This window comes from Eublepharis macularius, chromosome 4 (assembly GCF_028583425.1).
Source record: "Eublepharis macularius isolate TG4126 chromosome 4, MPM_Emac_v1.0, whole genome shotgun sequence".
In the NCBI taxonomy this organism is placed as follows: Eukaryota; Metazoa; Chordata; class Lepidosauria; order Squamata; family Eublepharidae; genus Eublepharis; species Eublepharis macularius.
In genome coordinates this window covers 156,435,752-156,460,149 of record NC_072793.1, presented here as the reverse complement: position 1 = coordinate 156,460,149, position 24,398 = coordinate 156,435,752, and the positions used below count along the sequence as shown (strand labels likewise).

General features: G+C 43.5%; 1 protein-coding gene across 2 annotated transcripts; it reads left to right on the top strand.

Moving 5' to 3' along the window:
- The first annotated feature begins 13 nt into the window (after window positions 1-13).
- Window positions 14-23,764, top strand: TRIM39 (tripartite motif containing 39). Of its 2 annotated transcripts, XM_054977192.1 has the most exons (8): window positions 14-134; window positions 2,500-2,720; window positions 7,365-7,786; window positions 11,407-11,502; window positions 12,607-12,837; window positions 14,899-14,921; window positions 15,631-15,746; window positions 20,542-23,764. In XM_054977192.1, exons 3-8 carry the CDS (start codon window positions 7,370-7,372, stop codon window positions 21,087-21,089), a joined length of 1,431 nt encoding a protein of 476 aa, XP_054833167.1. In that variant the 5' UTR covers window positions 14-134; window positions 2,500-2,720; window positions 7,365-7,369; the 3' UTR covers window positions 21,090-23,764. The 2 variants fall into 2 exon arrangements, with proteins under 2 accessions (XP_054833167.1, XP_054833168.1); XM_054977193.1 differs by lacking the exons at window positions 14-134; window positions 2,500-2,720 and adding an exon at window positions 4,983-5,129.
- The last annotated feature ends 634 nt before the right edge of the window (window positions 23,765-24,398 follow it).

Below are 24,398 nucleotides of genomic sequence, written 5' to 3'. Positions count from 1 at the left end.
GTGAGGGGCGCAAGATGGGCCTACCGTAATTACCCTCCTTGTGTTCCTGCTGCCTGAAGGAGTAAGAAGCTTTGTGGGGCCCACCGTAATTACTTCTCTAAGCTCCTCCACACACTTTCTCCACAATGCTTCAGGTATATTTCAGACCTACCTTTTATTATTTCATCCACTCCTTAAGAAAACTACTTTTTCCTACTCCGGTGTCTCTGGTCACTAAGTCTGTTCCAAGGGTTTCTTCCAGCAGCCCATTAACACTACCAGCTTCTACATAGCAGCCTTCTGAAAGGCAAGCAGTATGGAGGCTCTTCTGAACTCTAAGAGCTTCTTCCCAAAGCACTTTAGCTTGTGCGTATATTTCAGATCCCTCCCCCTCCCTTAGTCGTCAGTATCAGGGTGAAAGTGGCTAATAGGGTCAGCAGGGAAAGGCCTGCCACAAGCTAGTCCGTATCAGCCCTTCTACTGGAGTAGAGGGGTAAGAACACTTAACTTGCCTCGCAGGGCTGTTGTAAAGATGTTTGAGACACTGTCCGAGAAGTGCTTTGAAAGCTTTAAAACAAACAGTGCGATGAAGGCCAAGTGCTATTAGTAATCATACTGAAAATGTCATTCTTCACTATTCAGAAATATTGTTATCCAAACAACTAGTTAGAAGTGTGGCTCTGCTGCACTGGGGGAGTGGCCAGGGTGGGGGGGTGGCAGTGGGGAATAGCTGTTAATTTCCTGCATTGTGCAGTGAATTGTACTGGATGACCCTTGGGTTCCCTTCTCATTCTATGATTTTACCCTTGTGAATTAGTTCTGATTCAGAAGCAACACATAATGGATTGGAAACTGTTGCTGCATAGAGAATTGCCTTTCTGCTGCTCTTGTCTATTGCTCCCCCTCCAAGTTTTTAAAAAAACTAACCTTGGATTTTATGCATCTTCACATTCAAGAGCAGAACTGCTCAGCCTGTGAAAAATAAAAAAGCAACTGTAAAGAAGAAGAGGGAGGAGGTAGCTCACTGGACTGACACTTATAAGAGCAGGTGTTCTCAAATTGTGTCAAGTGTTCCTTGTGGGATAAAAGAAACATTTCAGGGAGAAACTCCAGCAGTTTAGTGTAGTGGTTAAGAGTGGCAAGACTCTAATCTGGAGAACCAGGTTTGATTCCCCCACTCCTCTCAGCCCCAGCTCCCCATCTGTATTGTGGGGATAATAATAACACTAACTTGTGCACTGCTCTGACTGCAGCACTAACCTGTCTAGAAGAGCTGTGTATAAGTGCTATTATTTATTTATTTATTTAAGCCCGCTGGGTGACCTTGGGTCAGTCACAGCTCTTTCAGAGCTCTCTCAGCCTCACCCACCTCACAGGGTAATTGTTATGAGGGTAATAAAAATACACTTTGTAAATCACTCTGAGTGGCCATTAAGTTGTCCTAAAGGACAGTATATAAATCAAATGTTGTTGTTATGCTTCAGGATCTTTTGTCCCCACACCAGCAAGTTAGATCTGGTGGGGAAAGCTATGTGGAGAGGAAGGGAGATGTAAAGGTAGTCCACTAAGATGTTTTGTAGACTGATGTGTAGTGCAGGATTCTGGTATATACACAGGGAAGATACCGCTCTGCCTCAAGAGATACCATAGGCATTATCCAGTATGAGCAATTGTCATGCATAGTGCCTCCATTCAGGTAACTTCAGATGATGATGGTTAGGAAAAGAATTGTGTTTTCCTAGCAATATCAGGCTATTGTTTGAGCACTGGGAAAATGAAAAAATCTGACACCAAAGACCTATTTGGCTTGCAAAACAAATGACTAACAATTGTATATTTATGGTCTTGTAAACTGATAATTAAAAAGACTGTAATTGTCAGTTGAAGATTTCTGGAGGGCAGATTTAAGTGGCTCGTTTGGTATGAGCCAGGAAGTTTACAATTCAAATCTTGCGTCAGCCACAACTAGGCAATCCATGGTTTTCTAATCCGTGGTCTCCTATGCAATATGGAGCCATACTACTAGATTTCAAGGTCGTTTTAAGGGTTCCTGGGTACTATAAGTGAAATACTTTTAAAAACTCAAAGATACACTATACACGTGGAAACTCGGGCCCAGTCAGATTTACTATCCTTCTGCCAGTCCTGCAAGACAGAGATGTTCTGCTGGGCATATGGTGGTTGAGGCGGGCAGGCCAACGAACTGGCCTACTGCCATGGGGGAGAGGTGTTGTCCGCCCAGGTTTTGTGTTCATCTGGTAGCTGGCCACCCTGCCCCATGGATTTGTAAATGCCTGATGGATTGTACAATATGTGCACAGCTGTTTTAATGGATTGTTTTTCTGATTGATGTTTGAATTTATATTACCATGTTTTTATTGTATTTAGTATGTTACTATGATCCGCTCTGAGCCCTCTTGTGGGGAGAGTGGAATTCAAATCAATCAGTCAATCAGTCAATAAATGCAGTGTTATATTACTGTTCTCTAATGATATCCCCTCTCTTTTTTTTTTGTATAGCAAGCACTTAACTCCTGAGAGAAAGTAACCATCTCATAAGATTACTTGGAGTTTGAAAGACCCCAAACTGCCACCTCTAAACTTATCCACCTCTTCTGCTGTGGCTTTGGATCATCATCACATCAGCCCTCCCTCATGAGAACTCTTCTCTGTCAGAAAACACAGCCAAAGAAAATGTTCATGCCAACCAAGAAGCTCTAGATGACTTAAACAAGAAGCAGGTAGGTATCCCATCCCAAAGGGCTCTGTGGTTCTTATCCAGGCTCTCTTTTTAAAGGCATTGTAGCCTCTGGAGGATGCGCCTGCAAATGCCAGTTCAGTAGCAACTGCACTTTCTGCACGTACAATAGATGGAGAATGTCTGTTGCAGAAGGGGCATGGTGGCCGTGGCATTGCTTCCCTTTTTTTAAAAAAAAAACATGTTAAGACTGACTGCTCTGATAGAATTCTAAAGAAACTTCTTTCCCTTTGGCTAAATTTGGCTGAAGCCTCAAGGGAACAAGTAAAGCCTGCCTGCCAGAGCATGCATGTGACACAGAGTTTCCTCATCAGTGCTGGAGACTGATTGGTTCACTGACTTTTTAAGGAGGCTGTGGAATCTCCTTTCTTGGAACTTTTCAAAAGGCGTGTGCCAGGAATGATTTAGGCAGTGGCTATCCTGTGTTAGGGCCGGCAGGTTGAATAGATGATCCTTCTCATCTTTTCAGATCTATGATTCTATAGTTTTTCATGCTCTTTATCATGTGTGGTGTATACTGCGGCTGTTGTAATATTAAGAGTGGTCATTTTTTTGGGCAGGGATAATGCAGTTTGACAAATTTTATTTGGCTTACAGAAGCAGCCCAATGATTTATGAGTCAATGATTTTTAAGCATTCAGAATTTTGTATTTTAATGACCACATTTGTTATTGCTATCACAAAGCCTAAACTTAGCCTCTTCACTGTTTCTTTTGAGAAAAACATTATAGCATATCAATAAATATAGGACCAGAGGAATTAGCCGTGTTAGTCTGTTGTAGCAAAATCAAAAAGAGTCCAGTAGCACCTTTAAGACTAATCAACTTTATTGTAGCATAAGCTTTCGAGAATCAAGTTCTCTTCGTCAGATGCCTGATCCAAACTGGGCAGATACAGAAGAGGAGGGGAGAAGAGAGAGAGGAGAAAGAAGGAGACATATATCACAAGGGGACAGAATGCAATTAGCGTGGAGGCAATCAAAACATTCCTTTGCTTGGAAATGTAAACATCTCCTTTTGGTGTGCAGTCAGTTTGCCGTATTAGTTTGTAGCAGTGAAAGTATCCAGTTCCTATGTAGTATAAGCCTTCGATAACCACAGCTCTCCCTGCCAGCTGCATCTGACAAAGAGAACTGTGGTCCCCGAAAGCCCACACCAGGCGTCACTGGGCTCCCCCAGACCCTGCCTCTGTAAAGGGAATCTGTTACCTGTGATAATGTGATAACCATTCATAGTCTCTATTCAGTCCCAGCTTGACAGAGTCAAATTTGCATATGAATTCCAATTCAGCAGCCTCCCGTTGGATTTTGTTTTTGAAAGGTTTCTGTTGAACCACAGCGACCTTTAAGTCTTTGGTGGAATGTCCTGGCAGATTGAAGTGTTCTCCCACTGGTTTTTGGACGTTTCCATTTCTAATGTCAGATTTGTGTCCATTTATTCTTTTGCTTAGAGGTTGGCTGGTTTGTCCAATGTACAGAGCAGAAGGACATTGTTGGCACATGAGGGCATATATCAGATTGGAGGACGAGCAGCTGTAAGAGCCAGAGACAGTGTAGTTGATGCCATTGGGTCCTGTAATTGTATTCCCTGGGTAGATATAGGGGCAGAGCTGGCATCTGGAGTAATTCTGGTTGTCATAACTACAACAAAAAGCTAACCTCTAATCCTGTCTCTCTCCAATTTCTCATAATTTCATTGGTGCTTTAAAAAGCTCAGTTTTATTAAATATTGGGAGCCAGAAGAGAAAACAACTGGTTAAGAAATGAATTTATCCCCCACTATTGAACGGTATAAAGTTAACAAGCAGTGACAAGAACTTCATGCACATGCATATTTATGTCATACAACTAGCATATTTGATATGAAATAATAAATAAGTTGTATTATAGGATCACTGAGAGACTCTACAATAAACTCAATGCTTAAAATGCTAGGCACCACAATGACATTTCTAGGAGCCATGGTAACCAGGGATTTGTTGAGCCCTGGACTAGTCATTGGGCACTGTGATGTAGTTGGATCAAGCTGTGGAAGACAACCATTCTCTGTCTTACTCATTTATTTTTATTTTTTTATTTATTTATGTCATTTATAGTCTGCCTTTCTCACTGAGACGTGAGGTGGATTACACAGTGTGAAGCCTAGCTGCCCTGTAGCTGACCTACTTGTTTCTGATTTGGAGAAGGTTCCTTGAGCTGTGCTTTAAGTGATTGGCTCATTATAGAGATAATCTTTGTTTCCTCATTTTTATTGCTATGCGTAACAGCTACAGCTCCCTGTTTATTTCTTCTCAGCTGTTGGCTGCCCGTGTCCTGGACGATTCATGTGCCCTTCTGACAATGTTAGGATCTGTATGGAATAAGTGATTCCTCTTAGAGGAATAGTACCACAGAGTGAGTATATCCAATCTCCTTGTCCAGAGAATGGTCATTGTTGTGTTTTTGACCTGGTCAGTCACTCAGAGCGAAACCACACGAGACAAATTACACGAGGATGCTCAAGTGAAGGGAGACTCAATGTTAGCCAGGAAGCATAGTTTGAATTTCACCTCTCTCTACAGAGCTGGCTAGATCGCTCCTCAGAGGGTTTGTTAATTTCCCCTCTCTACAGAGCTGGCAAAGATTGCTCTTCAGAAGTTTTTTTTTAATTTCCTCTTTGCCTCCCCAAAGGCTCTGTCAGTTATTAACAAACCTCTGAAGAGGATCTTTGCTGACTCTGTAGAGAGATGAAATTAACAAACCCTCTGAGGAGCAATCTAGCCGGCTCTGTAGAGAGAAGTGAAATTCAAACTATGCTTCCCGACTAACCTTGTGTCTCCCTTCACTTGAGCATCTTTGTGTAATTTGTCTCATGTGGTTTAGCTCTCACCTGCAGTAAGATCAGGGTGTGCAGCTGAAAAGTTAGACAGTATCTCAGGTTCGTTATCCTGAGACAACAACCCTGCTTACACATAAATAATAAGATCATCAGCCCAAATAGCCATCTAGCCCAGCAGTTAGTTTCCAAAAGCAGCCAGCCAGATTAATGCTCCTGAGAAGCTCAGGAACAGAAGAGTCAATAGCTTTCCCATGTAGTTTGTCCCCTGCATCCGATACTGGAAGAGATGCCACCTTCAGAGATGCTGCAGAATATGCAAAAATTGCAGCTGCCATACGGACTTGCCTTGTTTGGAATGCCCATGTTTTGTTAAGTTGACCCTCTTTTGATGACCTGAAAGATTTCACAATTCAGCATGAACAGTATTATTTCAAGAACTTTTACATCTGTGCAGTAATGGCTGGCTAGGTAATTGCTGATCACATATGCGTGACTACTGTGTCTAAGGTCACCATGAGATACCTTTTTAAAAATCAGCTATATTAGATGGTGTGTGTTGTTTTGTGGCTGCTTTCTGCAGTCTGGAACCTTTCTTGTTGGTTCTTTCTTTTTTTGTTCTTTATTTGCTGAAAATTCATGCCTCTGCAAGCTAAGAGAGCCTTGGTCAATTTCATTTCAAGCTTCTAGTCTGGGAGCTGCACTCTAGTCTAAACTCAGTGTTCTCCAGGTGTGTTGAATGTTAAATTCACTTTCAGCAACTTAAATGGGGCTTAATCAATTTAATTTTCAGCATGCTGAGTGAGCACTCTTATAGTACAATCCTAAGCAGAATTACTCCAGTTTAAGTCCATTGACTTCAATGGGCTTAGGCTGGAGTAACTCTCCTTAGGATTGCACTGTTAGTATATTAGTTTGGGTGGAAGTGCAAGTTTCACACTGGGAACTTGAAATGGAACTCGCAGCATTGACTTAATTGTAAAGAAGTGCATCTTCATGAAGTATAAAGTTGTCATCCCTAGATGGAAGAGAGACTGCTTTTTTTTTTTGGAGCAGGTTTTTTTTTCCAGAAAAGGGGGCTTATTTGTAGGCTTCTGAGTGTCATCTGGCCAGCTGCTGTGGGGAACAGTGTAGTAGACAGGCCTCTGCTCTCGTTCAGCAGACCTCTTCTGGTGTTCTTATTCTTGCCTGGAGTATTAGATTCTCAGCTCAAATCTGTTTCTCCCGCTTTGTGAACAGTTCAGAGACTGAAGTGATTCAAGTGCCAAATGCAAAAGATAACTTCTGTACTCTATTGTAAGTAGTTCTCTGTAGATGTAGCATATACATTTTGTAAATAATTCCTCCTCTTGGCTCTGAAATGACTTTCACTAAAACAGTGCAGAACTTTCATAAAACACATACATTTGTAATGAAAGAATAGGGGAAAATCAAGTTTCTAATTGTCCTATTGCAAGTACTAACAGAACTTAATGTGCATTGAATGATCTTGAGATTGTGCCCAAAGGGTTGTTTTCCTGGGGAACCTGCTGATAGACCCTTACTAGAGGAGAAAGACTCATTTGCCGTTTCTTAGCCTTGTCTGGAACACCCGCTGGCTTAGGGATTTGTCTGCAAACTTTCTGGCCTGTAAAAGTGGAGGTGCCAAGGAAATTGGAACCTGGCCAGTGCCTTGCTGGGAGGAACCACTGGAAGATGCATGGAAGCTGCTGTTAGCTTTTTCTTAAGGACAAACAAGATATATTTAAAAATGGATTAAAACCCTTGAGGCTGGCTTGGTTCTAATTGTAATCCGCCCTCCCACAATCTTTCAGGAGCCATGGCCACTACAAACCCTTTGGAGAACCTCCAGGTGGAGGCCAGCTGTTCCGTCTGCCTGGAGTACCTGAAGGACCCCGTGATCATCGACTGCGGCCACAACTTTTGCCGGGTTTGCATCACCCGCTGGTGGGAGGAGCTGAACCGTGACTTCCCTTGCCCCGTCTGCCGCAAGACTTTTCGGCACCGCACCCTGAAGCCCAACCGGCAGCTGGGCAACATGGTAGAGATAGCTAAGCAGTTACAGGTCACCAACAAGCGCAAGGTGCGGGATGAGAACTTGTGCGAGAAGCACAATGAGGTGCTCCGTCTTTTCTGCAAGGACGATCAGGAAGCTGTTTGTTTGGTGTGTGAGATTTCCCACGAGCACCGGTCCCACATGGTCGTGTCCTTGGATGATGCGTCCCTGGAGTACAAGGTAGGACGGAGTCAGGATTAAGTTTTTACAAAGAAACCAGCAGGGGTGGAGAAGAGCCTTGATAGTAATATGGTTGACACTAGGATGTATGCATTTGGCATTTATCTGCCCATGTTTGATAGTACATTCTTCCGTACTGTGCTTTGGCACAATAGCTGAAGAGCTTGCTCAGCAAGACTGGGAAGAGGGAAATAAAAGTGGGGACCAACAACAAAATGCTGCATCCATTTTCTTTTAGGCATCCTCCTCATGTGCTTCTTAAATTCAGCTCCTTACTTAAATTGTTCTCTGGGCATGAAGTCAAGGAGCATGAAAGGAGCGACCTCCTTGCCTATTGCCCATCTCAAGCTCCAGAGGGCCATTTGTTTACATGGGGCTGAATTTCAGACCCTGTCAGTGTAAAGAGCAATGTTCAGAAATGTGTCTCATTCCCAAAAGTCCGGTATGAAGCTTTAGAGTGCTGTGGGGCAGATTGGCTACTGCACTCTTCTTTTAGGGCATGATTAGAAGAGAGCAAATACCTCTCATCTACACTCATCCTACTCCCACTGGAGTTACCAGCAATCTTGTTAAGCCTTTTATTCAGCCAGTCATGTGAGAGCTACACATGAATAGGACTCTGTCTTCTGTTTCTTTGTTTGCCTGGAGGGAGGTGTCCTTACCTTTTGGGGTGAATTTCAGAAGTCATATATTTGCCTGTCTGCGCAGGTACTGGCCCTTCTCTGTTGAATGTAGTGATAGACAGAGGTGGAGGAATGAAAACCCTTAAAAATGAGGAATTGAAAATTGATCTTGGCTCTAACTAGGATTTAATAATAATTACAACACTTGATTTATACACCGACCTTCAGGACAACTTAACACCCACTCATACCAGTTTACAAAGTATGTCGTTATTATCCCCACAACAATCCTGTGAGATGGGTGGGGCTGAGAGAGCTCCAAGAAGCTGTGACTGACCCAAGGTCACCCAGCTGGCTTCAAGCAGAGGAGTGGGAAATCAAATCTGGTTCTCAGTTAGGAAAATTAACACAACTAAGAGTTAATTTTATTATTAATGTATTGCCCAAACATTGAATAGGGCAGTGGAAATATTATCTGTTTGGTACTTACTTTTTTAAAAATAAATTTTATTAAAGAGTTTAAAAACGCATACAGATTTTTAAAAAGAAGTACAAAGATAAAAAGATAAAGAACAGAAAAAAGAAGAAAAGATGGAAAAAGGGGAAAAAATATAGAAAACACTTTCAATTTTCTCTGCAGCAGATGCTGGCATAATTATAAAGTTCATACTTGTACTCTTGTTATCAGCTAAAAGCTGCTCATTTTCCATAGTCCTCTCCCATCCTTTATCATTCAAAACCACAAATTATCAGTTCATTTTTTTCAGTTTCATGCACAAAGTCAGTAAGGGGTTTCCAGTTTGCTATAAATGTGGATAATATCTTCTCTCTGATCACAGCCATAAGTTTAGCCATCTCAGCTAACTCCATCATCTTCACAATCCACTCCTCTATTGAAGGCAATGTTGGACTGTTCCACTTTTTAGCATAAACCTCACCACCATTTGTTTTCTAGCTGTCTGTCCATTAGTCCCAACCAAAAAACTTCGGGTTTAAATTGTATATTAATCTTCAAGATTTTCTGTATTAACATAGATCCAGAGGAGTTAGCCATGTTAGTCTGTAGTAGCAAAATAGTAAAGAATCCAGTAGCACCTTTAAGACTAACTAACTTTATTGTAGCATAAGCTTTTGAGAGCCACAGCTGATGAAGAGAGTTGTGGATCTCGAAAGCTTATGTATTAACATATGGATTTGTGTCCAGAATTTGTTGTCTTTGTTACAAGTCCACAAGAAGGAGAGACGTCGAAAAACGAGTCAACTCGTTTTTGTTGACTCATTTTTCGACGTCTCTCCTTCTTGTGGTTTTGGACCGTTCCCCTTTTTTTCCTCCTTTTTGTTACAAGTCCACCAAAGATGATAAAATGTCCCTTCATGTTGATCACATTTCCAGAACTTATTCGAGATACTTTTACATATTTTAGCTAATTTTTCTGGAGACCTATATCACCAATATATCATCTTATAAATATTCTCTTTAAGCATAGAACTCAAAGTAAATTTGAGACCCTTCACCCACATATTCTCCCACTGTTCCATTTGTATATTATACCAAAGTTTTTTGCCCATTTTATCATAGTCTTTCACTTGTTCTTCTTATGTCTCAAATTTCAACAAGTTTATACAGTTTAGCAAATAACATGTTCATCATTTGTACATCTATTTCAAATTCAGTCTTCTCTTATTCAAAACCCCATAATTTTTTTATCTATTTTAAATCTTTCTAATAGTTGCACATCAAAAAAAACCATTGGTACTTATAGCTTTTAGCTATCAAATCTTCTCTTGACTTCATTTTACAATCCCCTTGTGAAAAATCTAACAGATCCCGATAAAGTTAGCCACTTTTGTTTAGTTATCATTTCACGCCTATAAAATACCTCCTATGTTGTAAGCCACAATGGTATCTTCTGACAAAATCTCAGTTTATATTTATTCCCTCTCCTCAAAATGGCCCGTCTGATATAATGGTTTTTAAAATCCACATTAAGTTTATCATACCACAGATAGACATGCCCTCAAATCTTACAGCAGGTTGTTTGCAGGTGCAGATAAACTTAAGCAACTGGCATGCCAGATTCAGCACATGCCTAGTGGGCGTGTCTATAATTCTCCATGAAAAAGTCATTTCCACCCAAATATGATACCAAATCATTATATTCATTTCAATTAGACACTAAAATGGGGTGCAGGGGGAATGAAAGAGTGTTTACGTTGCTCTGGCAACTTCATTCATGACTGCATTTACATCCCACCTTTCTCCCTGATGGGGACCGAAAGCCGCTTACATCATTCTCCTCTCCTCCATTTTATCCTCGCAACCACCCTGTGAGGTAGGTTAGGCTGAGAACACATGACAGGCCCAAGGTCACCCAGCGAGCTTCAGCAGCAGAGTAGGGATTCAAACCTGGGTCTCCCAGATCCTCGTCCAACTCTCTAACCATCGCACCAATTTAACTGCTTTGATAAGGGCATTGGCTTCCTACTCTTGAAGATGGTTGGGTAATTTATATGGAGTATGACAGGGATGCTGCAGGCCACATTGGGCTCCTTGAGAGGATAAGCTCTGCTTGTAAAAGAAAGAGCTAGCTCCTGCTGGTTGGGCTTCTGTAAAAATTGCCATGTGACAACAATTCCTACAAAAGCCCAGCAGGATTTTTTTTCTAAAAAACTACTTTCCTCTCCCATTTGTTTTGTTTCCCCCATTCTCTGTAGAGGAAAGGGGGAGAGGTAATGATTTGAACTCGGGCCTTCCTCATGCACAGCCCTGCCACAAAGGCATGGGGACCCCCCCCCCCCCCAAAAAGACAGAGCAGATTGCTTGGCAGAAAGCAGCAGAATGATCGTGACTTGCCTAATCTGATTTGACCCAGGAGGGTTCCCTGCTCCTTATATTTTTCTTAACCCTTTCTGAACCACTTTCCTAGGCAGCTTAATTCCTCTCCCTGTGGTGCCATACTCTCTCTCAGTGAGGCCATCTCCTCCTCTTTTGTGTAGGAAAAGCTCCAGAAATGCCTGGCACCTCTGGAACGGAAGCTGCAGGACATCGCGTACTGCAAATCCCGGGAGGAGAAAAAGCCCGGGGAGCTCAAGGTAAGCGGCACTTCATTGCTATCCCATCCCTGTTGGCTGGAGCTAGAGTCACCTGTCAGAGCAAGCGCTACATTCAGTCTAGAGTTGGCTTTGCACTTCTGAATCCCGCTTGGCCTTTAGTTTGTAGGGATGTGTACGACTGATTGATACTTTGGACTGTTACCTCACCCAGTCCTAGAGGTTCAGAGTGGACTGCCATACAATAAAACTGAAAATGAAGACCGCAGTGTAAGCCTAGGTACAGAAACAGTGCTGAAATCCCTGCCTGTCTCCTTTGTTACTCTTCCCTTATCTTCTTCTTTCTGCTTCTTTCTGTTCTGTCCCAACTAGGCTTATTTTCCAGGTCCATTTTACCCCTCTCAGATGAACGCCTCCCCTGTACTGAAAGCCTCTGCACATAGAAAACCAGTCTCGGCAAGAAAGATGGACTATAAATACAATTTTTAAAAAAAAGAACGGTAAAGGGAGACGACGGGGTACAATTTTTCACCCGCCTATGCTGGCTTTCTAAGCACAGGGGAACATTTAAAAGCTAGTAACCATCATTTGCACTATGAAATGATGCAAAGGGATAGTGATGTAGCACATTGCATTGTTTATTGTACATATCTCCTCCCTTTTAACTACGATGACCTCTACCTTTGTAACCTCCTTCCTTCATTATGGTATGTCATGCCTTAGATGGGTTTTTGGTTGCGTTGTTTTTCCAGTTCTGTAAACCTAGTTCATTGTTTATTGGAGGTCATTGCTGTCTGATTGAGTTTGTTTTCATATTTTGTAATCTTCCTTGAGTCTCAGTGAGAAAGATAGGCTATAAATAAAGTTAATAATAATATAATAATGCATAATAATACATTCTTCCACTTCAGGGCTCCACCACCTCATTCTTCTTCTTGTGTTAACCCAGGCCTTAAGTTGAGTCAGCATGATATAGTGCTTACAGTACTGGACAAAGTCTAGCATTCTGTTTGTTTTGTCACAAGTATAAATTACTTTGCTTGTCCTCAGTGTGCCACCAATCAGTTTGATTGGGTAGATTCTTCCTTCCTCCCACCCCAACTTCCAATTCTCCTCTTACTCAAACATTCTGCCATCCCTCTGCAGCGGAAAGTTGAGAGCCGCCGCCAGCTCATCATCAGCGAGTTTGAGGAGATGCATCAGTTCCTGGAGGAGGAGCAGCAGATACTTCTGCTGCGGCTGGAGGATGAGGAGAAGGAGATCCTGCAGAAGTTGAAGGATAATGTGACCCAGCTGTCTGAGCAGCGGCTCTCCCTCAACAGCCTCATCACAGAGATTGAGGAGAAATGCTTGCAGTCTGGCATAGAGATGCTCAAGGTGAGGTATGCAGACACCTTGGTCTCCCTAGAGGGTGCTTCTTTCTTCCTCTGAAGAAACAATGCTTGGCACATCCCACACCCAGAGGCTTCCTCTCAAGAGAAGCTGCTTAGAAAGTCAAGGTTGATTTGGATGACTAGAGAGAGTTCACTTACCTCATCCAGTGGCTGAAACTCAAGAGGTGTTTAGTCTGGGGAGTAGGGGTGTGGAAAGGAACCTGTGGGGGCTTTCATTTCTAACCCTGATCATGTAACTTGAACACAAAGCTAAAACAATGGTTGAGAATTCAAACAGCATATTGGTCTTTAGAAGGTTGAGAGATCGGACATGTGGATGTTTCTTCTCTTATATGGTAGAAAGCTCTTTCAGATCTCTGGTACTGACTGCAGGAGGCAGTAATTTGAAGCATGATGACCAGTATGCCACTGATTGTGTAATTTGGTTTTGAATGTGACAACCAGGTCTGCTTCCGATTTTTGAGAATTTCAAGATTTTTCCAGTATTTCCGACAACTGAGATTGTCTGACCATTGGAGTCATGTAGGGAGATTAATTGGTTTGCACGATGTCCAGTATCTGAGTCCTTTCCATTCATTGCTTATAGAGTGTAGATTTCTCACTTGCAATTAGCCATTGCTTATACCTTGAAGCTAAGGTAGGGCTGTGGCTCAGTGGCAGAGCATCTGCCTTTTATGCAGAAGATCCCAGGTTCAATCACTAGCTTCTCCAGGTAAGAGGTTAAAAAGGTTATTTTAGTTAGTTGGATTTGGAATGTTCTTTATGTATACTGGGAAAAGGAGGGACTATAACCATGCTAAATAAGGATCTCAGGTAGCAGGGTTTAGGAAGGACCTCTGCTCAATATCCTGGAGAGCCACTGTCCATCAAAATAGACAATACTGAGCTAGATGGACAACTCACTTAACTCACTATAAGGTAGTTTCATATCAGTATATCTAATCCTCTTTGTGGCCAAATCTGTGGATACTTAAATCTGCAGACCAGGGTCATGAACAGAAAAAGCAGATCTTTTAATCCTCCAAAATAATAGAAGAAGCACCTGTAACTTTAAGAAACAAGCACCCTCAGAGGTCATTGCTAGGCAACCACAACAGTATTGCCAGTTGAAGTCTTGGTTTCTGCTGGAGAGAGAGGTAAGGGCCCGTTCCAGAGCTGCTTTGGTCTTTGAGGGAGGACTTATTGGGAACAGGCCTGCCAGCAACCACCAGGCAACTTGCCACTACCCAACTTGCATGACACATCCAGGCCCAGCTGCTCGCTACTGTTCAACCACATGAAAGTCAGTATGGTGTAGTGGTTACAGTTTCAGGATCTGGGAGATTCAGGTTAAAATCCGTATGCTGCTGTGGAATCTTGCTGGGTGAGCTTTGGCCAGTCATGCCTAACCTACCACTAACTGGGTTGCTATGAAGATAAAATGGAAGAGAATAATGTAAGCTGCATTGGTTGCCTATTGTGGAGGAAGGTGGGATATGAATGTAAATAATAAGTATAGCTGAAGATGTGGGGGCAGATAAAAAATAGGTTGACTGGTGAGTAGGAAGGAAAGAAGCAGGGAAAGATGTGGATGCAAAGGTTGCCAGGGTGAGGCAAAGAGGAAACAATGTGGGGAAGAAGATGCATATGAAAGTAAGGTGCCTTCCGCAAGTCCTTATGGGTTTTGCAATGTGCAGCTCCATAATAGAGGCTGCAAGAGTGGAGGGAAAGAGGGAAAGCTGAAGATGGAAGCAGAGGCAGGTAGGTTGGCTGCTGAGTGGGAGAGAGATGGAAGCAGGAAAGAGGGGAGAGGCTATGGGGGCTTTCAGGGAAGAGGAGGAAATAGTGTGGGGAGGGAAAATGAGATGCCCCTCACTTTGCTTGTGTTCATGTAAATGTGAGAAAGGGCAGGAAAAGTGGGTTGTGTTGGTTAAAGATAACACAGGTGAGATCCTCCTGACTTCACGTGCTAAATAGAATGGAAGGATAGCTTTGACACAGTGGGCGAGTTTCTTCATGATCAGATGAGTCCTGACCAGCCTTATTTCTTCTCCTTCTCATGCAGGATGTCAAGAACACTCTGGAAAGGTAAGGGCCAGATCCTGCTCTGTTCCTGCCAGCCTTTGGGCAGCTGCTTATTGTATCTTTGTTGGCGCATCCACCCAAAATGCCAATGGAAAGGTCACAGCAGTTGTTCTGGTGCCTAAAAGGCATTATGGTATATTTTATATTAAATTTAAATGGTTTAAATTTATACTCTTAAAAATGGGAAGGATGAAAATCCTGCACCAGTATAGGGCAAATTGTCCACGTAGAAAAGGTAACTGTTGCAGCTAATATGAATCATAAAACTCAAAGAAATAGAGGTGCTTGGTTTGAATGAAGGCCTAGCTGGGTCTCATGCATCATTCTGTCTCCCAACAGCGCCCTTGGAACTTCACTCTCAGGTTGTTCCTAGCTATTGTCTCTGAACATGTAGCTATCCTAGATTTGGAGGGTAATGAAATTGTCAAGCTCCTTTCTAAAGCCACCTAACTTAATAGCAGTGCATTGTTTATCCTGGTGGCTGAAGGGTGGAACATAAAGCTGCAAAGGGCTGTGAAGCCCTGATTGCTAGAAAATCCAGCCTACCTGTTCACCTTCCTTACTGACCTTCTGTGATTTCACCACCCCACATAGCTGACATAACTTTGAATTGCATGAGATCTGAATTTCTGGTGACCATGAAATGGAAGATGATTAGGGGACTTCTGTAGACATGACCGTACTCCCTTGCCTTTCTTCAATTGCCTTGCAGATGTGAGGAGGTCCAAGCCCAGGAGCCAACTCTGATTTCCATTGAGCTGGAAAAGAATTTCTGCAACTTCCCCAGGCAGTACTTCATCCTGCGCAAAATCATCAGAAGACTGACGGGTAAGTTAGTACAGCTGAGTGTTATTCCTAAGGAAGGAGGGAGAATGACCACTTTCCTTTTCACAGATTTGCTCCAATATCAAGAAAATCCTGTTCAAACTGAATTTGACAAATTGGTACAATCCAGGCAGTTTTGCTTAGTATATCTCCTCTACTCTAAAACAGATCGTTACAGACTTTAAAGCTTGTTGTCTGGAGAGGTGTGGTGGTATCAGGTGTAAACATGTGCAAAGAAAGTGGGAATTAAGGAGTCTGTGTTAGCGTATAGCAAAACTAGAGAAGGAATCTAGATAGCCCTGTAAGATGGAAGATCTTGTTTACTTATGTTTCATTTATTTAGAGTTTTTAAGAATTCTTTTAAAGAACCCAAAGATGAGGCACATCAGGCAATATTACAAGATCATGAAGTCACTATTTGTTGTCTCTTGTGGGATAGACTTTAGGACAAAAAGTCATTATTAGAAGTCTGCATGTATCAAAGGGATGTCACATCAGTTAAAAATGTAGTTTTGCCACCTTTAGAAGGTTGAAATCACACAGTACTATGAAACAGCAGACAATAGAGAACTGCTGTATTCATGACTGGGCCCCATCCTCTCGTTCGCTTTCCAAACTCTTTAGCTCTCTGTGTTTGCAGTACAGTTTTACAGGGGCTCTGCCCTTGCTTGCTACATAAACTAACCCCAAAAGCAGAGTTTGATCATATTTTTCTCCTATAATGATGAGCATTTTCATTAATGCTGCTGTTCCAGGCAGAAGGCCCATTTTCCTGTTATCTCATCCACCTGCTTCAGCCCATGTCCCAAGCTTGCTTCAGGCATGAGCCCTTCCTGATGGCCTTTTAATAACAGGTTCAGGCTGCTGAAACTCTTCTGGCCTAGTGAACCTTTGACGTGGCTGGACTCTTGACATCCCAGAAGAGTTACCTGCTCTATCCCCGGACAGAGATCCTGCCTCCCAGGTCTCACTGAGGTTAGAGTTCCTCCACGAGGCAAGGACTCCTCAGCCTTACTGACTACTCCTCAGCTTCCTACCTATGCCAGTCAGCTAATTCCTCCTGATGGGGCCTTTTTATCTCCTGGCCAGTCTCTTTTCCTGCCTCTCTCAAGTGGCTGATGAGGTGACATCTCTCAAGCAGAGGAAAGGTTTTCTCCACGGCGGGCTAGTGCTGGCTGTCAGTCCCCCTGTTGTTTCTTAGCCTATCCCATAGACCTTCTCTTCCCTCTGCCCTGCAGATGTACCTTTGCCTCCCTTAGGACAGTACCCGTGTGCCACCTCTTTCCCCTGGGCTTAGGGTGATCTGCAGCATGCCAGACCCACTTTGCCTCTTCTTCTCAAAGGACCAGGGCACTCCACCAACTTCTCCCCTGCTCCTGCTCCTTCCCTTCTGCTCCAAGTAGTAAGGCTTTGTTACATACTATGTTGATTATACTACCATCAGGAGCTAAAATCAATAGTTTTCTTCCATCTCCTGCTCCTGAACATCCCACATAAAGTTGCCTGTGTGCAAAGCAAGTGTTTTGCTAATCAAGAAAGAGAAGTGCATCCCTTTATTATTATAGATTTAATTCATTTATACCCCACCTTTCTTCCCATTGTGAATCTAAAGCAGCTTCCACCATTCTCTTCTCCATCTTCTTATCCTCACTACAACAACCCTGTGAGGTGAGTTAGGCTGGGAATGTGCGATTGGCCCAAGATCACTCAGCCTCTCCTTCATGAAGTTGTCTAGTCAGTCTTGAACGCCACTTAACCTGGGCTGGGATGCTCTGATTGCCTTCATTTTGGGCACTGGAGCTCCCACGACCGTTTTGATGCTGGTGGCCAACTTAGAGACTTCAGCTCTTCTTTTCTGATGAGATGTGCTTGCCGCAGACAGCCAGCCATCGCTGCTATTGCAGATAGCATGGCGGGGGGGGGGGGGGCGGTGTCTGGAGCCGGTCTGGGCCAGGATGTTCCCTGCATTTTTGACACTGCAATTTCCATGATTATCCTGACATTGGTGGCCACTTTTCAGTTGCCTAGGGTTTCTTGGATGAGTTACGCCTGGCACAAACAGAGAGCTTTAGCTTCCTTTGCAAATACATGGGGTGTGGGTAGGTCTGGAGGTAACTGCCTCGGCACTGCCAAGTCCCATCATCTTCCAGAAGGCGATGGCCAACTTTGAGTTTACTAGCTTTATTTTCATGTGAGTTATGCCTGCCACAAACAGGCGTAACTGGATGGGCAGGCAGGCACATCCCTTTATTAATATACATGTCTAGAACAATCATTCCAATATTCTGCAACTATGGATAATTTTTTCCAGAAAACTGTTATAGTTCTGTCTGCCTTCTAGCATTCAAATCTGTGTATTTCCCCCTTACATTTTCCTAAGAGTGATGTTAGTTAGGTGAAGTCAGTATCCATTTTCTCCAGCATTCTGTCTCTATTAGTGGCCTGCTATATGAATATAGAACCCTATAAACATAGGATATAAAAGTGATAGCCATCCCCTGTTTTTTCTTCTCCCTAGCATATGGTATTCCTGCTTAGTGGCCATGGCTAATTAGCCTTCAACGGACGTACTCTTAAACACCATGTTAAGCCCGTGATCAGCACTAGGTCTTGTGATCTGCTGAGTTGTGTCTGTCACCTCTCCATTTGAAGCAGGAAATCCCTTTACTACAGTACTGACAAAAAAAAAGAGATTATTAGCTATTTTATTACAAGCCTGCAATGAATAAAATCCAAAATTCATAAGAAGAATGTGCTGTTCCGGCAGTTGGACATTACCACTCCGGTTAAGCTATTTGTGGTGGAATCACCAACGACTGTGCCAAAATGATGCACTTAATTTATATTATTTAGGATAAAATGCCTATAGTGACTGGGCCCTGTGTAAAGATTGATAAGTTTTGGTATTGACCTTGCATATCGAAGAGCTGAGTTAAAGTATTGATTTCTTTTTTATCTGTGTAGGTGTGGAAAGCCAGGGTAAGGAATCCAATGCCAAGTTTAATCTGTCCTGATCCAGTTCGAGCCATGAAGAGTCCTCCTCTTTAGAATAATTAACTAATGTCAGTAAGAGAGAAGCATGGTAATGCAGAATGACAATTAGGGGTAGTTATGCCTGGCTCTTTTCTGGGCCAGTTAGCATAGAAACGGTCCTCCACACTATGCAACCCTCCTGAGGTTGGGGACCCATTTGCACATGTGGATTTAGCCTTTGTCGATACAGCCGGACCTGCCCAGCAGTGGTTGCCATGATCAGTGCAGCTCGGCTGTACTCACAGGAGTTACTTCCTGTCTGTGCCTTTAGCAGTCTTCATTAGAATTGGTTGAGAGATGTCTTAAAGACAGGAGAGAAGGAGTGTGTTTACAATCAAGAGGGGACATAATGGGACAAATATCCATTGTGTATTAGGATTATTTAATTATTTAGATATTTATATCCCAATGTAGCTTACAGTGTTAATCTCTCCTCCTCCCCCTCCGTTCTGTCCTCACAACAACCCTGGCCCAAGGTCACCCAGTGAGCTTCCACGGCAGAGTGAGGATGCAAATCTGGGTTCCTAGTCTGACGCCCCAACCACTACACCACGTTGCGTGTAAGAGATTTTGTGCCTGTATGTCCACAGGCCTGTTGGTTGGGCTGTCGAGTGTGCATGTGAACCTTTTGAAAGGTATCCTTAGATACCTTGGGCACTTCATGGTTTCAGCAGAGTTGCTCACTCCTTGCGGTGATAGTTGACTGCTCTCTTCAGAGAGCTGTGTCCGAAGACCCATGCTCTCGTGCATCTGCTTCTGGTGAGCAGCAAGAGGTTTCCTGCCAGTAGCACCACTGCTGATACTGGGCTCAGAACAGCAGTTAGCTGTTGGTCCCGGCAGCTCATGTACAGCTTTCTTAACATTTTGCTGGACCAGAAGTGTTTGTAGGTGCCAGGAAGAACACTAAGGTTTAGCCTTCTTCTTAAACTAGTGCTCGCATCTCCTGCTTCTAACCAAGCGAGTTCAAAGCTTGGCAGAATTTTTTAAAAACAAAATTTGAGATTCCCAACATACTGAAAAGATCCCATTGACTTTACTAAACTGGCTTCTGATTTCATATTCTCAAGCCCTGTAAAAAGAGACATGGGAAACTGGAGGACACTTGTGAAGAGGAGGATCATGGGGTTGTAGTAGGCTAGTTTACGAATACTAGTGTTGGAGATCCTGAGTTATACTGGGCAATGAACGGGGTGGCTGGAGAATCTCAGCCCCTAAAATCACTGTCTGTTACCATCTTGGTTAAAGTAGTACGTGTTCAGTAGCTTTTTTGTGTGAATGTTCACACCTAAAACTTTGATACCCATGGTAGTAGAAGTGTAAAGGTTTCTTTTAAACATTTTGAATTTTTGATGTTCATGGACAGAGCGGCAATGAGCTAGGGAAGAGATCTAAAGCTTGAGGGTTAGAGGAAAATACCTTTAAGAGAAAGCTTTTGAATCGTGGAGAAGGCAATCTGGTACAAAGGCAGTTTTAGGTGAGTAGCCTTGTTGGTCTGCAGTAGAACAGCATGATTTGAGTCCAGTGGCACCTTAGAGACCAGCAAGACTTTCAGGGTATGAGTTTTCAGGAGTCAGAGCTGCCTTCTTCAGATACAAGAATCTGAAGAAGGAAGCTCTGCCTCTCGAAAGCTCATACCCTGAAAATCTTTTTGGTCTCTAAGGTGCCACTGGACTGAAATCCTGCTGCTGTAATACAAAGGCAGGAGAGGATATAGTCGTCTCGTGGTTAGAACAGAGCACAGACAAATCTCTCTCTTTCTGTCTAGGAGATTTGACCCTTGACCCTGAAACAGCCCATCCCAACCTCCTACTCTCTGAGGACCGCAAGAGCGTCAAGTTTGTGGAGCAGCGTTTGCGAGATCTGCCGGACAGTCCAAGGCGTTTCAGTGTGTACCCTTGCGTCTTGGCTACGGATGGCTTCACCTCAGGCCGGCACTACTGGGAGGTAGAAGTGGGTGAAAAGACCCACTGGGCTTTGGGGGTTTGCAACGACTCTGTAAGCCGCAAAGGGGAGACAACTCCTCTGCCGGAGACTGGCTACTGGCGAGTGAGGCTGTTTAATGGGGACAAATATGCAGCCACCACCACCCCGTTCACTCCACTCAACATCACCATAAAACCCAAGCGAGTAGGCGTCTTCCTGGACTATGAGGCTGGAAAGCTGTCGTTCTACAATGTGACAGACCGCTCCCATATCTATACGTTTACTGACACTTTCACTGAGAAACTTTGGCCTCTGTTCTATCCAGGGATCCGTGCTGGCCGCAAGAATGCAGCCCCTCTCATCATTCGGCCTCCCACGGACTGGGAGTGACAACAAAAACAAGCTACACCCTTGGAGGATTAGCCCTGGCTTCGCCACTTCAAAAGGATAGGAGAGGGAAACGGCAGCTTGGGGTCCCGACAGCGCCACCTCAGCAGGCAAATACAAAAATAGCACCAGAGGGAAATAGGGAGGGGTGTGTTCTCCAAAAAAAAAATTGCATTTTAGACATCATATACCATTAAAAGAATGATGGTAAGTATAGGAAGAGACTGTCGTTGGACAAAAAATAGGCATCTGAAATAGTAATGCCTTGGAGAGCCAGTTAAGTGTTTGTTTCCTTCTCCATCCCCGAATCGCTACAGAGGAGACAACAGTGCTCCAACATAATCTTATATTAGGCAAAAGGTCACACTGCACTAGCTGTGGGCAGAACTGGTGAGAAATTGTGTGGGTCAAAAGGTCTGGTACTCTGTGCACTCTGGTAAAAACGGAAGGAGCACCCTGCAGCATGGGGAATGTGAAATGATCCCTTCGTGGAAGGATTAGGTAAATCAAGGAGTCTTGTGCACATACAAAGCAGAAAACAGCCTTCCATTTTCCAGGTTTTATTTTTGTTGACAGCTTAAAGTGTACATAAACCTCCCATCCTGTCCTCTTGGTAGGGTGCTGTGGTGTGTGGGTGGGAGCAATCAAAATGGCTCAGGAATAGGCCGGTGCCTTCTCTTTTGGTACAGCCATGCTCACTTCGGGAGGTCATCTTTGCAGGACCACTCAGTTCCATCCGCTGCTTGTGGTTGCCGTTGCCCTTCTGGTTTGGACTGCCGAGATGGGAAAAGCTGAATTAGTGCTCCAGTCTCTTCTTTCCCCACCTCACCCGGGAAGGGAGAGCTCCCCGGTCGTAGTCCTGGACAAACGGGTCTTGAGACCCTCCACATGACCATGATTGTATCTGAAAGGCCAACACTCTCAACCTCCCAGCTGGTAGCGGTGGATGCTTTAGTTTTGCCCACGGCAGTTTCCTGCTCATGGAGACTGGGCCATCTGACCTCAGGCGACCATCACAGACTGCCTCAGTGATGAGTTTGGCAGTGCCCAGCACTGTCGCTTCCGCTTGTGGGCAGTGAGGCAAAGTACCACTACCTGGCATTTACCACAATCAGGGAGCCCCCAAGGGCCCGAGTGGGGCATGAATGTCTTCCAGTAGTTCACTTGAATGAAGAGAGAGGCTCCTCTCCAGACCCCTTTCTTTGGAAGTTCACTTCTGTGGCATGTTTTACATTGAAAAGTGTGTGTGTGATGTACATGCATGCATGATGCTTTTCATGTAATCCCCCTCCCCACAGTGTGCACACTCACCCGTTTTGGTGATGGGGGGCGCAGCAAAGTAGGCTAAAAAACTGCCAATTCATAGTGAAGGTAGATGCGATTAGGTGCATGTTGGTATGTCCACATGCTGCCTCTGTCACCCCTGCTTTACTGGAATTGTCTTAGGAAGAAGCCTGTTTGTGCTTTAAAACTGTTGGAACCTGAAGATCAGGGAAATAAGCAGCTGCAAAGTGGTAGAGGCAAAAGAGGTAAGTGAGTGCTGTGTTCATTTTCATGGACCCTCAGTTTCCTCCTCCTCTCTTTGAGCCCTTAAAATTTGAAACATCTTTACAGGTGCTATCTGAACAGGTTAATTGGCCAATTACGAATAAAGTTATTTTTCATTTGAAGAAAGTTGAAATGGAAGTAAAACAAGATGTTAGCAAAGATGTTCAAGAATTGACTGCAAAAGAACCCCTGGGATTTCCCATCTTCTTACAAGAAAGTTACGCTAATCTTTCAAGAGAGTGAGAGATCCTGGCTATGGGGAGTCGAGTTGGAGAATGGATCAGACTTCTGCATGTGTTCAGGTCAATTTTTAAATGTTCAGAGTTCTTTCTCTTTCAAAGCTGAGCTTGTCTTTATGGGTGTTAATCCACAGATAGTGGCAAAACGGGATTCTCTCTGCTGTTGGGTTGTAGCCATTTTAGGGGCATAGTATGCTGTACTGCTGTTAAGCCATAGAGCGGGTCCTGTTTCTTGATGGTCCTGGGTGGGGGTTGGGTTGGCTTTGGAGGATTCTTGACTTTCAGTGGTTTGGCAGCACATTAAGAGTGAGTACCTGTGATTTGAAGGGAGGAGGAATATCAAAATCCGTGGGGTGAATGTTAACGCAGAACCGTCTTCCCTCCCTCAGCCCTGGGAGTCCTGCATAGAGGCGTGCTCTGTACATTGGAGATTCGACTCTTTGCTGATGGCAAGTAGAACATGGAGGGATTCCCCCCAGGCTTCTTCACTAGATGAAGAGGAGTTAGTTCAAAAATCATTATGAGTCGTATGTGCATGTGTGATTAGAATGCAAAAAAAAAATAGTGAATGAGAGAGTGTAAATTGCAGAGCTACCTCTGAGCATGGCAAGAAACAGAACCCGAAAGGATCCCTTCAGTTCCTACAGGGAACAGAATTTCTAGTTCAGCTGCAGTTTAGCTTAACAGGCTCCTTCCTTCCACTGATCTCTCGCCTGAATTCCTGTGAGCTGAGGGAAGCCAGGGAAGGAGACAAATGAAATAAAAGTGTGGCTACTTGGAAACTTTGAGCATGAGCGGCTGGCGTATTGGCAGTTCTTTGGCACCCACGGCTTAGTGTAAGAAATTTATGTTGTGGCTTGTAAAGTTATTAATAAAACTCTGTTTTATTGGCTAGCAGAGCACTTTTGACTTTCTCATGGTATATTCTGCAAGGGGGGGGTGAGGTTGCAGAGTTAAAATTACTACGAGCCAAAATTACTGTGGTCCCTGGAAGTGTGTTAGATGCCAGGGCTTTAGTAGCACTGCCCAAATTTGGTCCACGTAGGTAAGGGTGAAAATTGGCAAGATCAAGTCATATTTAGCTTCAGAAAAACATATGTTGAAGAATGAAAGGATTTGTTCCAAAGAAGCTGGAAAGTCAAAGGTGTAGGGGGAGATCAAATGCCTTCAGGAAAGTTTGGAGATTATTTTTTAAGTGTAGAAATGTCCTAAATTATTCAAAGGGGAAGCCATTACAGTTTTGGAAGTAAGGATAAAAAGGCTTTCTTTTGAAAAGAAATGTCTTACCTACATGAAGAAAACGGGGGTTATTTATTTGGAGTATTTTAACTCACCTTTCTCCAAAACCAAACTTAAGGCAGATTACAATGATGCTGAAGCATATCAACCTGCCTGAAGACAATGAAAAGGCTACATAACTCCTCAGACAAATTAGGCCTCTGTGTCAAAAACCCTCCTGAACAGTTGCGCTTGGCCTAGTTTGTGGAACCTCAGTCAGTAATAGGGGCCACAACTCCGAATGCTC